This window comes from Adelges cooleyi, unplaced genomic scaffold (genome assembly GCF_023614345.1).
Source record: "Adelges cooleyi isolate 19-005CV unplaced genomic scaffold, UGA_ACOO_1.1 ACOO_flye_CR_arks_rails_tigmint_CR_PRNA_23, whole genome shotgun sequence".
NCBI lineage: Eukaryota > Metazoa > Arthropoda > Insecta > Hemiptera > Adelgidae > Adelges > Adelges cooleyi.
The window spans coordinates 12,581,931-12,598,231 of NW_026095893.1; the positions used below are offsets into that span (position 1 = coordinate 12,581,931).

Sequence of the window (16,301 nt, forward strand, 5' to 3'; positions counted from 1 at the left end):
AAATTCAATTTTCTGGCTGTCAGAAATACTGTAGCTATTTTAAGATGCATCTTGGCATCTTCTTTTATAATAATGATTTGTTTAGTGCTAAAAATTGAAAACGATTTGATTAACCCTATCCGCGAATGGATGGCATACATATCTTTTTATTCGTATTTCATTCCTATTTTGCTCGTTTCAGTATCTATCGTTAACGTTAAGGTTTACTCGAAGAGTCATCCATCCTTAGACCCAACGGAGTGAGTTAAATATATTAATATAGTTTATTTATAATATAATTAGCTTTGGCTTATTTACTACAGGGTTATAGTCTATAGAAGCCCAGGCACTGTAGAAGTGTCTGTAGTCATAAATATTTTTGAAATAGAATTAACATGATGTTTTTTTTGCTTACTTAAATTTTCTAGTTTTGACACGTGATTTGATAATTATCTTTTAGTAAATAGAGTCCAGGGTAACTTATCCATCATAGTCTTTGTGTGTCACAGTTCATGATGTATTCTAGCATACCGTGGTAACAATAGTAGAAGGGAAACGTTCAAACTGGAACAAAAGGATGATTGATGATTCCTCTTGTGTAAGCGAATCATCCTTTTGTGTGAGTCAATCGTCCTTTTGTGTTTCGGGCGACTGTAACAAAAATATGGTCACCACCCGTTAGCTTACCTCAACCTTCGCCGCCCTATGGATGATTGCCAGCCGTACCGCCCTAACAGTTGACGTTATACATATATAGGTAGCATATGATAATGTTAACCAAACGCAAAAACCATATTAATTTTCAGGTCTATATTGAATGGGCATAAACGAACATTTTCTTAAAAAAATTGTATACACGTTTGGGTAACATTATATTTATATGCTACCTATAAATGTATAACGACCACGGTTCGGTTGGCGTGTGCATGTTAAAATGTGTACAATAATTTTAACGTTTTCAACACGATTGTCATGGTGTATGAATCCTGGTTACCTGCAATCATCCATAGGGCGGCGAATGTTGAGGTAGATTAACGGGTGGTGACCATTTTTTTGTTACACTCGCCCGAAACACAAAAGGATGATTTGCTTACACAAAAGGATGATTCGCTTACACAAAAGGATGATTCGCTTACACAATAGGAATCATCAATCACCAATCATCCTTTTGTTCCAGTTTGAACGTCTCTCTTCTACTAACAATAGTATATTTGTAAGTCCGCTCTCTTCCATATAGAAGAAAAAATCCACATTGTACCTTTTTCTAGCTTCATCTTTTGTTTCACTATCGATTATTGTTAAAGTTAAGTTCTTCGACTTCCCTGTCACTAGATGAAAATACATTTCAGGGGAAGTCATATGGCCAACAGTTCCCTCTCATCGGTTTTGTACAAAAAAAAAAATATCAAATATTTCAACTGCATTTATTAGCACTTACATTTGAAAATTCTACATTATCTCATTGAGTTGCATTTTCGAGCTCATTAATTCTACCAACTTCATTTTCTATTTTGCGCAAACAAACTAAGAAAACGGCACTATAAATATACTAATTTTGCCGAACACGTGAGAACCCACTTCATAAAAAATTAACGTATTGATACTACGGTGTTATGCTACCAATACACGATAATTTGTTATTATTTTTGTTATAGTAATACCGTTGATTATAAATAATATACTGGCATGTATTTTTTGCTGCGCGTAAATTGTTGCCGTTGTAGAGCGCATTATACCTACTGTTTTTAGTGTTTTTATAATCAATGGCAATACGAATGCGATTAATTATTCGAAACCTTGTCCATAACCTGATGGAATAAAAGGTTTATCCAAAAACGTATCAAATAATAAATGGGTTCAATAACTCTAACATATAAAATGTTTAGTATCAATAGCGTAAACGTTTAAGTATAAGAGGCGGTTGTCTCGCAAAAAAATAAATAAATACTCAGTATATACTCAGCACAAAATATGTGTACTAAGAGCCGTATTGTTAATAAGAAGTATTTTGTTGATAATTTAAAAAAAATAGTTTCTACTATTATTTAAATCTTTCTAAACATATTTATAAATCCATTGACCTTTACTGCCGACGGTAACATCAATTAAAAAAATACATTTATAATGATATAAAACATGATGTTTACGTTAATAAAAATATCAAGACATTACCCTCAATACTATGCTCTTATGAAGAGTTTTTTTAAATTCATATTTTTTATACCAAACTTTTTGTATTATTAATTGAAATAAAATGTTTTTTGAAATTGAATTTGAATAATTTGAGTTAAAATTATAAAAAATCTTAAGTACTCGTTTTTTCAAAACGCAAAGAAATATTTTATGTTCGAATTTTTGGGAAACCGAGAGGCTGTTTTTTGATAAATCATTACTAATGAATTTTGTGATAGTCTAATACAAAATTTACCCACAAAAAACCTTAAGAGGACGTCGCAGGTAAAGTGTTACGTATACAACTCCCGAGAGATGGCGTTATTCTCCGTCTCGGCGCGGCGGCGGCGGTTTATAGTCACGCCCATACGAGTGCTGCGGCGGCGCGTTGTAGTATTATCAGAGCGGCACATTATTCTATCACCTACTGCCGATCTAGTAAAAACTAATATTATGCTGGAAACGTATAATTCGTCGCGGTAAACATTCGCTACTTCGTGAGCTCGCGCGCGTGTTACAAGCTCGAGTAAATCTTTTTTATAGCTACTGTTCATTAACATTTATATAACAATGGACTGAGTAGAAAATACAATACCCATCATAGTTTGAATCATTCTGATAACTTAATTACTTTTTTTTAGCGTATAAATAATTTTCTCAGATATCAGAATAAACTTGGTACCTCGTATAGCGTACTTACGTATTAACATTTATATTGGAGCATACTTATTTTGCATGTCTGTTACAATAAAATACGTGTTTCCAAATTTGCTTAGACTATATTGGCCATGGTCGTAATGAATATTTTAGTTTTTTTTCTTTTTTACTGTTTTTTTTTTATAGTATTATAGGTCACCAAACAAAATCATTAAAAATCAGTATTTTATGTAAAACATTTCAGCTTTCTGATAATTCATTTATAAATCCAAAATTAATAATTGAAAACATGTTTATAAAAATTCATCAATAGAATAATAATTGTATAATGGTACGAGTATCCGTTATAAACTTTAAGTGCTGGACGGGTCATATATAATATTCTATGATTTATTTCATTAAATAATAATTATATATAAATCTAATACTATTTCATAAAAAAACAATGTGAACATATGTAAATTTTGTATTATAATTTTTATCTATAAAACACACAACACAATAGGAAAAATAAAAATGTGGCTTCTTTGTGCAACATAAATACAGTATTTCCCAAGTAAAGTCATATTTCTACAATATTTACAAATAATATAATTAGATAAGCTTAGATTATCTGTTGTTATCCCGAAAATTATGGTGGTCACCGCCGACATTAGTGCGGAATTTAGCTTTGTTATAAAAAAAAAAAAAAAAAGAATACGAAATCATAATTGAAATATATTGTGAGTAATACTCTTTAGTTTATAAATTGTAATTATATAGAAAAATAAATTATAGTATAAATGAAGAGTTAATTTGTCAAACGTTCCAAGTGCTAAAGTATAAAAATTGAACTTTATAATTTGATTTTTTTTATTTCACTAGCGGAAACATAACATATTTTTGAGTTTTAAATATGATTGTTTTTTTTAATAAATATCTATTCCTTACTTGAAATTTACAAAATTCTTTCCGGTGTAGTAAACCCACGTAGTGCACATGGGTCCCTATAAAGGCATGTCCTCCTTTCGCGTCTATGCATGGTCACTATGACGTGACCAATGGGTGTCCCCTGGTAATAATTTAATTATACTTTATTCTTTTAATTGATTATTTGATTATGTTCGAGTAGAGCGACGGCGTCGAGTAGTCGGTAGTCAATTAACGATAGGACTGATTGCACTACTCAGTTATTAACTTCAAAATTGATTAAACATTATTATTATATCAAATTTATTAAACATTGTTATATGTCTATTACAATTAATTCAAAAGTTTAACTTATTCAAACGTTGGTCGTTTACGGTGTTTTGTACGCGGTCATCCGACCGGTGCACTACACCGGTAATGGATAAAATACAATTTTAATTATAAAGTTCAATTTTTATACTTTGGCACTTAGAACGTTTGACAAATTCATTTTTCAAATATTTATGTTAGATAAATACGTTTTTAGTGGTCGGCATTGAATGAGGGGGGTGGCTTAGATTGAGAGTAAAGTAGTATGTATAGAGTGTCTTATATCATATTAGTGGTAAACACTTTTTCAGTTTTTGTTCGAATTTTCAGAATGATTTTCATGTTTCTATCATAAACCCTAAATAACATACGAATATTAGAAATTTAATTTTTAATGACTCAAAATGTGTACTTTAATACATTTTAAAATCAATACCAATTTACGAACTAAATTTTTACTTTCTAGAAAACGTTCGGCGATGGCATCAATTACAAACGAAATTCAATTTCCACTGTACCTAATAATTTCGGCGACAGAAATATTCCTTCTAGTCTTTTATTGTAACAGTATTTACTATACTTTACAAACGGTGTCTAAGGAGTTAAATGCAACTTTGAATGACGGCTTGGGTAGATATTATTCAAACTCAGAATGGCAACATTTTTGGGATAACTTCCAGCAACGATATTATTGTTGTGGAAATATGGAAAATACAGATTGGTTTCAGGTAGCATGGGTATCGCCAATCATTATTCCATCGTTTCCTTCATTAAAAAAGTACAAATTCAAATTTCAGCCATTCAGTGTTGACGTAACAGTTTTTAGCCAATAGGTATAAAATATTGTATGCTGTATGGTATACTTTTAATTCAGATATACACAAGAAAATGGCAAGTTCATAATGCCGAGTTCGCCCGTATCGTGCTGTCTGCCAGAAAACACGTGTAATATTTTCACAGACTGTGAACAACCTGATCCAGCAAAATATTACAAGCTTGGTTGTTATTTTGTAATATTGAAAAAGTTTAACTATTTAGGAAGTAGTCGATTCATTTGTTATGCAGTGATAATTATCCAGGTAAAACTAAAACTATATAATTTTTTTTTTGAAGTACTTATTGATAGGTTTTTCTTAAAGTTAACTTTTTTCAATCTACACTTATATACGTATAGTTTATAGTTCTTTATGAAATCAACACAATTAATTAACAATTATCTATAATTAGTTTAAATTAAATATGACAATATAGTTTTTTTTATTATTTCAAATAACTAATTTTAATAGTATATTTTATTTAGATTTTATTTACTGTTATGGTCTATGAAAACAACACTAAGTGTCATACCATTAAAATACCACTAAGTGCTTAGCTAACAAGATACAACACAACGAAAATCGACAGGAATGATTTATTACATCTCAAATTTCAAGTTCAGTGTTTTGTAAAAATATTAGTTTATGAACAGTTCATTGTAATGAAATAAATAACAATTGTTTAATTTTGTTAAAAATGTTTTTAAATATTAACATATTAGCAATGCAAGATAAGTGATGACTCATTAGTCATAATTATACTTCATTACAATCAATATCATAGTAAGATAACGGTATGCCATTGGTTTTAACTTTTAAAGCTTAAACATATACATGCAGAATGATATTCAATGATAGTTTTAGCGAAAAAATTAAAATCACTTATACTAGGTGATTTTGCTTTTTGAAAGAGGATAACAATTGTCAATTAATATTATGGAGGTAATATCCTCATAAATCCTTTTTAAATATGTACACCTTAGAAAAAAGTTATTGCCGTGTTAAAACAGTACAAAATGCGTTTTTTTAACATTAAATACTATGCTGAAATTTAAATGTGGCCGTAATATTGTCATCATTTCCAGCTTAAATTCTACTATTACAGTATCAACTGATTTTTTTTTTTCAGTTCTCCGGTACAATATTCTTTTAGTTCTTGGTAGGAAATTCGAAATGTTCTGCACCAAATTTTGAAATTTCTTAATTTTTCCTCTATTTTATGCATTGTCGAGGACTATGCTTCATATAATAATACATAGAAATTCTTTTCTCCATATGTAATTTTGATTATTAGGTATGTAAAATTATAACATATGAATCGCTTCATGCAAAAAGGGCCTAAGTCAACATTTGATCAAAAGCGTGATTATTACAGATTTGTTATCACTTTATTTAGACGCATCGATTCATGTTAAAACGGCTTTAGTCCCATTAATATCCCAAATAATATTATAATAGCATACTAAGAGCAAAGAGTGTACACAAATTTACATCTTATACAAATTTAACACAGAATACATGATATAGTAAAACGAGTATAACAGAATACAAATTATTATAATAAACAAATTAATATATATCATAGGATAAACAATATTATATTAATAAGGAGGCAATTATTGAAAGTAAATATTTAAATCTAAAATTTTCTAATCGAAACCCAAACATAATCGCCGAAGTTTAGATTCATTAAAATCAAAATTTTGAAGGGTATTACAGAATCGAACCATGCGACTCTTAGGTTCGTTAAAACTGTATGATTCTGAGTGGAATGCCTCAAAAAAGATTGTTTTTGATCTGGTGTGAAAAGTTGGAACTAACCAACCAATAAATTCTATGATTTCGATACAAATAATATGACCATTTAAAATTTTATAAATAAATAACGCATCATTAAGCTTACGTCTGGATGAAAGTGAGTGATTTTTAGTCTGCCAGGGCTGAGTAAAATAATTCTCTAAAAGTAAAACAAACAGACAAGAACTCATTTTTATATTTTATACAGAAGATTACCTCTTCTATAATAAAGTATATAAGTATTTACTTTCTAATCTTAAAAAATAACAAGGTATTTGCGAAAAACTGATTTTGTTGACACAAAGCGCGCTCTAGCGGAGCTAGCAGGCATCCAATCTTGGGGACTTCTAGTATGTTACTAATGAGTAAGGACCCTTCACTTAAAGTGTATAACAAAATTCATCTTTCCAGCATTTTTTTCCGCTATTTGCCAAAATTGGGTCTAATTTGCCTGGACTAAATAGTAAGATGTCATAGGTCTATGGAAAAGTACTACTTTCATAAGATTTTGAATCCACCTCGTCTGTGATATTACTTTGCGAGATAACAATTTGTTGTTATCATCAATTATCACATTGGTGTAGGACTATATAAGATAATATAGTCTATCATCTATGATCTATGTAATAAATTATCAATCTCCTTATACTTATAGGTATAATTGTGTAAAAATTGGTGGGTATAAGTAATTTCTAGTTTGTGTAGTGTTAAATGCTAAAATTAATAACCAAATGACCTTGCGTTTTTAAGTATTAATATTAAATATACTTTTATCAATCTTAAAATGCCTTCTAATTTTTTACTCTAGACTTTAGTGCTACAGAATAAATACTACTAAATTAATTTTTTTATATTTTTTTAAAATTCTCAAAACAAATTATATATAATATTAGTTAAAAATGATATTTTATATATAATCAAACTATGGCTGAATTCAAACAGAAAATAAAACAATTCTTGGATACTAAGGTAAGTTTCCTAAAATAAAAACAATTTATAGTATATCAAATGTACTATAAATAAGATATACATTATTTTAATTTATTGTGTACCTAGATACTGTACGTTTTTTAATTTTTATCCATATAATTGTATATTTTACCTATATTATTATTTATTAGGGAACTGTTAAAATCCCTTTAATTGGATCTCAGGATTTTTGGGATAATACAAGACAAATAAATAGTGTACCTAAATTGGAAACTAACAGTGATAATATATCTGAAGAAAAATGTGATGCAGAAGTTATATTAAACATAGATCAAGTTTATTTCAATGATTGCGGTTTTGATTATGCCAGATTTGAGTTAGAGGTAATAAATGTAATAAAACTATATTAAATATATAATGTATGTGTAATATTAGTATAAATGCACTTTACCAGAATCCTTTTTTTACGCTGATTACGAAAAGTTAGAATTAGGCAGACTCCACTAGTTCAAAGTAATTTGCAAATTTATCCATATAATATTAGGTGACAGCAATGGCTAGCGGCGGATGCTATTATGCCCTGCCCTTCGTAGTTCCTTTTTTTTTTTGGCGGATACAGGACATGTCTTCCAGAGCTTACCGCCTTGGGGGCCGAAAGATGCAGCGCTGCCATCGATTCACTCAACAATATTCTTAAAGTTCAAGTAGCTGTAACTTTTTAACTAGAGGAATCTGCCTAATTCAGATTCGTAATCAGTGTAAAAAACACATAACAAAAACAAAAGGTGTCCGGTTAAGTGCATTTGTTCTATAATATTTATTAATATTTGTAAATTTAATACAGAAATTGCCAGAAACTATTGACAAGAAATTAACTGCCAATGATATAAGAAAATTAAAGGCACAACATGAAATTGTTAAAAAACAGTTATTACAATTAATTCTTGAAAACCAGGCTGCGTGCGATGAAGAATTAGATAAGTAAGAACTAAAAAAAAAAATTTTATTTATAAGGTAATATTATGGTAAAAAAAATTGTAAGTATTTTGAAGAAATAAAAAAAAAGAATTTAGAGTTTAGGAAAATAATTATAAAGTTCATCTTAGGATATCCAAATCCTTATTACATATTAATTAACTATACGGAATTAAAGTTGGATTTGTGTTTTTTTTAGAATCGAAGTACTGCAAATCGATTTAAAATCAAGTTTGGAAAACTGTGAACATGCTAAAAATCGTTTGAAACTAGCTAAACGACAAATAACAACAGCTGGGTTGGGTCTTTTAGGAAATTGTAGAAAAAAATCTATAATTATTGATTTGTTAAACTCATTAAATAGCATTAAAGTTCTGGTAACATTTCAGTGGTAATGTTAATTTTATATCTTATACTTATACCTGTTTAATTTGTTACAGTTACAAACAGAGAAAAAACTTGAAGAATTAATTTCAAAAGCAAATTATGTCAAAGGAATAGCTTTACTATTAGAGTGTATACAAGGAGCATCTGCTTTTAAACAGTTTACTTGTATAGCAGCATTATCTTTGAAGCTTCAAGATGCATTAATCATGACTGAAGAACAATTGGATATTGTTTTATCAAATGTAAATTACTTTAGTTTAAACAGAACTTTATTTAGTGCACTATACATATGTTTATAAAAACTATAACATAGTTAAGCAATAATGTATTGTTTTTGTTAAAAGTATTAAATAACTGCCTAAATATTAGTTGCATAACAGCAGTCTAAAGCTCCCCAAGGCAAAATATTTGTTTATGCCCTATAGTTTACATAAACAAGTCTATTATACCATACAAAAGAACCCTACAATAGTCACTCCTAGGGGTTCATATAAAATATTTAAATAAAAAACTTAAAACATATCAGTATTAAACTATATCCTGCCTGCAGAGTTTGTGCATGTAGACTGAAGACCAAGCAGCCGCCGAGGACAGGTGCCGCACAGGGATATGCAGAACGGTCAATTTTTGATAGGTCGCAGCATGTTCTCTCGGCGGACAGGGTATAGAATTAATTTTGTTGGGAATATTAATTTTTTTATGTTTGGTTTAAAATGTAATCCAGGATACAACAATTAAAAAAAAAATCCAGAATAAATATTCTAATTTATAGCTAGTTTTGAAACTAAATATCTTGTATAGTATTTATTACTAAAGAAAATTTTAATATACTAATTAACTGCCCGTAAAATATATAGCAAATTTGAAACAATTTTTAACAAAATGATATACAATTTATATTTTTAGATGTGTTTCAATTTTGATCATGAAAAATATTCTGCAGTTCAAGAAGCATATCGTCGGTTAGGAAAAAGAAGAATTGCTATTGATCAACTTCATATGCACTATACTTCAGCAGTTCACACTGCTTCTTTCGATACTATTAATTTATATGTAGATGTTGAGCGAGTCGAGAGTGAAAAAAAATCATTTGTTCACTTATGTCAGGTAGTCGTTAATTAAATATGTTTTACTATTATATTAGTAGTACAATATATATATATACATTTTTTTTTTTGTTCAATATAGTGTATTCCTGATGAACAATTAATTCCATGTCTAATAGCACTAAGTAAAATATTTTGGAATATTTTACAAAGCTATAAAAAAGCAGCAGATTGGCATAAGGAGTTTATTGATGTAAGCCCAGATATTGAAGGTGAATACATTCGATATATATATAAAATGTATTTTTATTATGAAAAAATACTTTTATTAAAATTTATCTAACACGGTTTCTCTAAAAAGAAAACAGTTATAATGATAATAGCATTCAAACTATGTTATTTAGAGTTAATAACCACATTGGTTTGGTTAATAATATTGTCATTCTTCCGATTTTCCGCACTCGGTATTGTGTGTATTAAATAATAATTGTCCGGAACAAAATATTGTTATCAAAATCTACTGAAAATATTTAAAATAATACTTATGCTCACTATGTGTATTAATATTGAGATTAATTAGCACAGGCTGTATATAATAGTGTTCTTATTTTTTCTGTTGGCCGCTGGTCATGTTTGAAACTCTTATTTTAATCGGAGTATATTAAATAGGATAGAATACGAGGTATAAATTCAATTGTATATATATCGTATCAGAAAGAGGAGTGGATAAGACGGGAGTGTGTTAGCGCTCACTGTTGCTGGTTCGACACTTGATCACGAGCGCTCTGTTTGCTGTTTGAGCAATTATTCGATGAAAAGGAGCCGTCATCCTCCTCTCCGGCGACGGACTGACAACCTGTCTCGAATAGCTAATTTGTCAAGAAACCATCTCATGATGACAGCGTTGGGCCTTCATGGCCTGTAAGCTTTATGATGATAATATATCATATCACCATAATATTTAAATGTAAAATAATACAATAAAAAAAAATTGTATTACATAATTTACTTCGTTATGTTATAGTATATATATTTGTATTTTGAAATTTATCAAATCTGGAGGGGCTAGAAGGGATATAACTTGCAATGTCTTTGGTTATAGTTTTGATTAAATGGCAACCCTAGTTTCGTGTTGGTGAAACATATTACTAGCAAGAATTTAAAATATCAGTTTTTGTAATTATAGATGCACATTGTATTTTTTTAATACAAACTATCCAATATTTATCTTCATTGTTTTTAATTATTTTATAAATTGGGCAATTATTAGATGATATTGAAGAGTATGTAAATCAAGAATATATAAACAAGAAATTTGAAGTTGGCCCTACTCGATTATGGGGAGATATGATTACCAAGATATCCAATTTAGTATTTAACTCAAATATGACTCATTTTAAATTTGACGACTTCCTTCAAGTGTTGTCCATTTTAAAGAAGTAAACAAAATCTTAAAGAAATAAAAAACCCTATTTCACTTTTTTATGTTATATTATTTTAATTGTATTTAATATTTTAGGCACATTAAAATTGGTGAAGAATTTTGCGATAGCAAATCGGAGCAATTACAAAATGATACAAAAAATGCGTGTATTATTTATTTTCATGCTTACCATAAAAACAGTTTAGATGAACTTGCAATTTTTTTTGAAAATGAAAGTTGGACTTTATGCCCTGTTAAACGAGAATTTAACTTATTTCAATTACAAGTTAGTGTATTTTATACTTTTAAAAAATCATTATAGAAATAATGCAATTATATTTTAAAGGAATTCAAGTCTTTGAAAAATTATATTCAGAAAACTGGAAAATTAACTCATAGTAGAAACTCTTCATTGGATAGTAGTTCTATAAGCACAAGTGACTACAGTATTAGACCAGACAAATCACCATTTGATGATGATTTGAATACAACTTATAGTGAAGATATTTTAGATATGGAAGTAATGAAATTTCATTTCAATATTTACATTGTAACTGGTAACTATTAATTAATTAACAATGATTACAGATGGAAATAAATAGTATTTGTAGTGATGACAGTAATAATAGTTATGAAGAAGTAGATAACTATAGTGTACCTACTGAAAACGGTGACAGACCGCCTTTACTTACAAATACAACATTGACTGTTATGAGACATTGTGGAAAATATTTAAAAATATGCAATGTGTTAAAATCTATATCTGAAGATGTAGTAGCTAGTTTATGTCAGTTATTTGAGTATTATTTATATTCAGTTCATTTATTGTTTACCTCTGATAGTATTGTAAGTATTGATAATATTGATATTAAACATTCATATAATGGTTAATTCAGGTATGAGTTATAACTTCAAATACGAACAAACTTTAAAGCTGCCCACTGCAGACTTTTTTGAAAATTGAAGACCTTGGGGCAACAACCAGACGTCCTTTTTTCAAATTTTTTCTTTTCAAAAATGTTTTAAATTCCAAAAAAAAATTTTAGAATTTTTTGAAGATTTTTTTTTTGGAATTTAATATATTTTGAAAAAAAAGGACATGTCTGGTTGTTGCCCCAAGGTCTTAAATTACATTGCATGTCTGTTATGATAAAAAGAAAGTTCTCAAATTTTTTTTATTATTATTTTGACAATGGTCGTAAAAAGTATTTTTAATTTTTCTTGACACTTCTTTTTTTGTCATTGTTTTATAGTATTTTCGACCATTAAAAAAAAAAAGATAATCTCAGCTATCTCCAAAAAAAGTATTGGTTTTTTTTTTGAATAACAGACAGTCATTAAAAGTTGGCTTTTTCATGTTGCCCAAAATTTGAGAATTTTTCTCAGAAAGCTGATATAATTTTACATAAAATGTGAAAATTTAAAATTGGTTCTCTATAAAAACGCTTAAAAAATAAACAACAACAAGCGAAATTTCTCGAAAAAGTCGAAAAAACTACCACAGTAATTATAATAGTTAAAATTATTATGTGCAAAAATAAGATCCGTTTTTTGAAAAAAAAATACCCAAAAAATTTGAGAATATTTTTTTCATTGTAACTGACATGCAGACAGGTAAGTTTCAAAAAGTTCCGCGAGGGGGTGTTTTGCTCCAAATGTTTGTTCATATTTAGCGTTTTGACCCATACATATGTAGATGTATGTACATTTAACTTTTAATTATATTCAGTTTGCTATACTTTCAGCCACCGATTTGTGGAAATTTCAATAGCGTTAAGCTTCAATCAGTTATTAATAGAATTCATAATACATTTGTGCAATGTAATATTGAAAACGAAAATATTGAAGGTTCATTTGTAAGTTAACTAACATATTCACTCTTTTCTAATAAGAATAAGAATTGCTTTTTAAAGTTTTAACGTTTAATTCTTAATGTTTTAAATTTTAGGTTCGTGAACCTGATGCTGTTCATATGTTACGGCTAGCTGATGCAAATAATTTGTATGGGGTTTCTGAAAGAGTAGTTGCAGTGGAATCTTTAGTATTTTTAGGAGAACAATTTAAGTTATTACTTAATTACTTAAATTCATTATCAACAACCGATTCAGGAATTTATTCATTGCAACAATTTTATAACCAGGTAAAGATTTTAAATTTCTATCAATATGATATATATTAATTAATCTTAAATTAATGTAAGTATGAAAACAAAAAGTTAAAATAAAACAATGATCTGTATTATTATATTTCCAAAAAAGTTATCATATTCATCTGAAAGAACCATTGGTTTGAATATTGTATTAATGACTTCCTTCAAGTGCTATTCATTTTAAATTAGTAAATACAATCTTAAAAAAATAACAAATACTTTTTTACTTTTAATTTTTTGTAATTTTACATAATAATTTATTAAACATTTTCAATATTAGGACTAAAGGTTGGTTGACAACTCTTGTTTTTTAACAAGAGTTAATTCCTGGGAAAAAAGGGGGTTTAGGATGCGGTGATTTTCTTTTTCTTTCCACACCAGTCAGGTGGCAATTTCTTTCTCTGGACGGTTGCCCACCCAGGGAACAGAATGACTAATGTTCAAGACTTGAATCACGAATAGTGTGTAAAAACACTACAAGTTAATCCTCTCAGTCATAACGCCACAACATTTAATATTCTAGCAAATTTGTGATTTATGTATATATATGTTTAAAATATATTTTCCAAATACATTGTATACCACATTTTCCCACGATTTAGCACAGTTAAATATGCATAAACGTAAGGTTTAAAATATATTATTATTTTATATCGTTGCTTATTTAAAATCTTAACTTTTTCTTTATTTAGACAGTTGCAGTAGCTGTAGATCTACGAAAGCCAGTATATGGTCGTGTGGTTTGCAAAGCAATTGATTATAACCAAGTTCATAGTATGATGACTAAGGTAAATTGGGAAGTAAAAGACATCATGTGTGAACACAGCAGATATGTTGATTATTTTCTTCAGGTTAGTTCCTTTTAATGTGATTTGAAAATAAAAATTTATCACAGTTGTAAGAGTTAGCGATTAAGTTTAATCGATGGTATTGATGCATGGTCTGGATTTAGCCAATTGTTGGCAATGTAACACTTAGGATTCCAAACGTCAAAGACATTCATGTACAAAAAGTATTGGAATTTGGAATTGTAGCATCTCTTCTCTCTACCCTCTCCTCCCCCCCACAGAAAAAATCCCTTTCTTTATTATGTAAAATTATTATTTCTAAAATATTTCACTAATGTAGGTTCTTACTTATCAAGTGTCAAATTAATAGTAAATATTATTATTAAAACAATAACATAGTAAAAGTTAGATATTTTTAATGGAATTTTTATTGAAAAATAATTCAATAATCAATTATTTTATCAGTTTTTATTTCTTTTAATAATTCTGATTTGGTTTTTGGGAGTTTTCTCTATTTTGAAAGTTAAGGGATAAACTTTTTTAATTTTTGGCCTAACAATGTTCCTTTTTGGTACGATTTCTGATCTGTACAGTTGCTACATGAAGAAATTTGTAAATCGGTTAAAATATGTTGTGAGTTTAGACACAGAAAAATAAAAACATCATTGTAAGGTTGCTTTCACACACGACGATACAATGGGATGTCTGAGTATGGTGCATAATAGGTTGATTTTAATGAACTTCCACAAACCCTGATCTGATAAAAATTTCATAATGACAGTCCAATATTCTTGTAGCAGTCGTATTGATAGCTAAAAGTCGAATTGGTGTATACTGATAACGACATTATCGGATATCGGCATCTAATAGTATCGTGTGTGCTAGCGGCCTAAATTTTTCTTACTCTGCAACTCTGCTTAGAAGCTAAAATATATGTATAATTTATTTACTTTCAGGAGCTGCGAGCATTTTTTAAATCTCTTAAATCATCAACATCAAGTATATACTTAAATGAGCAAATATTAAATGCTATTTGGGAATCAATAGGCGTTCTTGTTTCTTCTGTATTTATTGAAGGGTAATTTGTAATGTTTGTATTTGTATTTTTTATTATATTATTATACACATTTTTTTTAACTTAGATTTTCATCAGCTAAAAAATGTTCAAATGCTGGACGTGCTTTGATGCAGTTAGATTTTACTCAATTTATGTCACAGATAAAATCAATTTGTGCTATTGGGCCGTTACCTTATAAAGATTTAGTTGAAGTTTATATAAAAGCATATTATTTACCAGAGACATCTTTAGAAACATGGACAAGAGATCATCAGGTAATATTGACTAAGTATAAAAAATATTTATTATGTTTGTTTTATTTAAAAGAATATGTCATGTTGCAATTTAAATTTGATGAAGTGTCATTTAAGTGTATTTTAGTTAATATACATTAAAATAAAACTGTTTTATATTTTATTAGATTTATTTCTTATAAATATATATCTTTTGTAAATGTTTTACTTAAGGAGTATTCACACAAGCAACTATTAGCAGTTATTAATTGTGTATGTCAAAATAATAAAAGACTTCGACAAAAGCTGACCAACTTACTAGAAGATACTATTCAAAGATAAGATTCCTTGTAATTCAGTAAATAATTAAAGCATGTTGTTTATTGTTTATATAATTAAGTTAATTAACAAAACATAATCGATTTTCTTACTATATTATAAACATATGAGTTATTACTTCGCCCTAAGATGCATTATTTGTTTTTTTTTTCAAGTTTTATTGATTGTTGTATTATAACTAGAATAATAAAATCTGGTTTGTCTTACAAATTATATATTTGTTGATTTTTATTAATTATACATTTAAAGTTTCAAGTAGGCTTGTGTATTATTTTTTTTTTTCATTTAGAAATTAGCTTTAATAGAAGCATTTAGTTAAATACTAACCTGATTTAC

At 28.3% G+C, this 16,301-nt stretch overlaps 2 protein-coding genes across 3 annotated transcripts; both read left to right on the forward strand.

The window, feature by feature from the left end:
• Positions 1 to 1,782: 1,782 nt before the first annotated feature.
• On the forward strand, positions 1,783 to 7,232 carry LOC126835895 (rod outer segment membrane protein 1). Its single transcript, XM_050568758.1, has 5 exons — positions 1,783 to 1,859; positions 4,493 to 4,804; positions 4,901 to 5,105; positions 6,850 to 6,869; positions 7,223 to 7,232. Exons 1-5 carry the CDS (start codon positions 1,831 to 1,833, stop codon positions 7,230 to 7,232), a joined length of 576 nt encoding a protein of 191 aa, XP_050424715.1. The 5' UTR covers positions 1,783 to 1,830.
• On the forward strand, positions 7,216 to 16,121 carry LOC126836034 (syndetin). Of its 2 annotated transcripts, none has more exons than XM_050568992.1 (17): positions 7,216 to 7,607; positions 7,760 to 7,960; positions 8,413 to 8,549; positions 8,743 to 8,920; positions 8,984 to 9,172; positions 9,837 to 10,037; positions 10,119 to 10,248; positions 11,247 to 11,415; positions 11,496 to 11,685; positions 11,746 to 11,919; positions 11,988 to 12,245; positions 13,145 to 13,255; positions 13,348 to 13,539; positions 14,241 to 14,399; positions 15,293 to 15,414; positions 15,479 to 15,668; positions 15,861 to 16,121. In XM_050568992.1, the coding sequence occupies exons 1-17, from the start codon at positions 7,563 to 7,565 to the stop codon at positions 15,966 to 15,968; spliced, it is 2,754 nt and encodes a 917-aa protein (XP_050424949.1). In that variant the 5' UTR covers positions 7,216 to 7,562; the 3' UTR covers positions 15,969 to 16,121. The 2 variants fall into 2 exon arrangements, with proteins under 2 accessions (XP_050424949.1, XP_050424950.1); XM_050568993.1 differs by having other exon boundaries at positions 7,219 to 7,607; positions 7,760 to 7,951.
• Positions 16,122 to 16,301: the final 180 nt, after the last annotated feature.

Bases quoted from the DNA above. Each gene is read 5' to 3' on its own strand.
- LOC126835895 (XM_050568758.1), top strand. From the start codon at position 1,831: ATGGGTTCAATAACTCTAACATATAAAAT. The intron at 4,805-4,900 runs GTACAAATTCAA...CTTTTAATTCAG, and splicing joins TCGTTTCCTTCATTAAAAAA to ATATACACAAGAAAATGGCA. The intron at 5,106-6,849 runs GTAAAACTAAAA...TTTATACAGAAG, and splicing joins ATGCAGTGATAATTATCCAG to ATTACCTCTTCTATAATAAA.
- LOC126836034 (XM_050568992.1), top strand. From the start codon at position 7,563: ATGGCTGAATTCAAACAGAAAATAAAACAATTCTTGGATACTAAG. The intron at 11,920-11,987 runs GTAATGAAATTT...CAATGATTACAG, and splicing joins AAGATATTTTAGATATGGAA to ATGGAAATAAATAGTATTTG. The intron at 13,256-13,347 runs GTAAGTTAACTA...TTTAAATTTTAG, and splicing joins AAAATATTGAAGGTTCATTT to GTTCGTGAACCTGATGCTGT.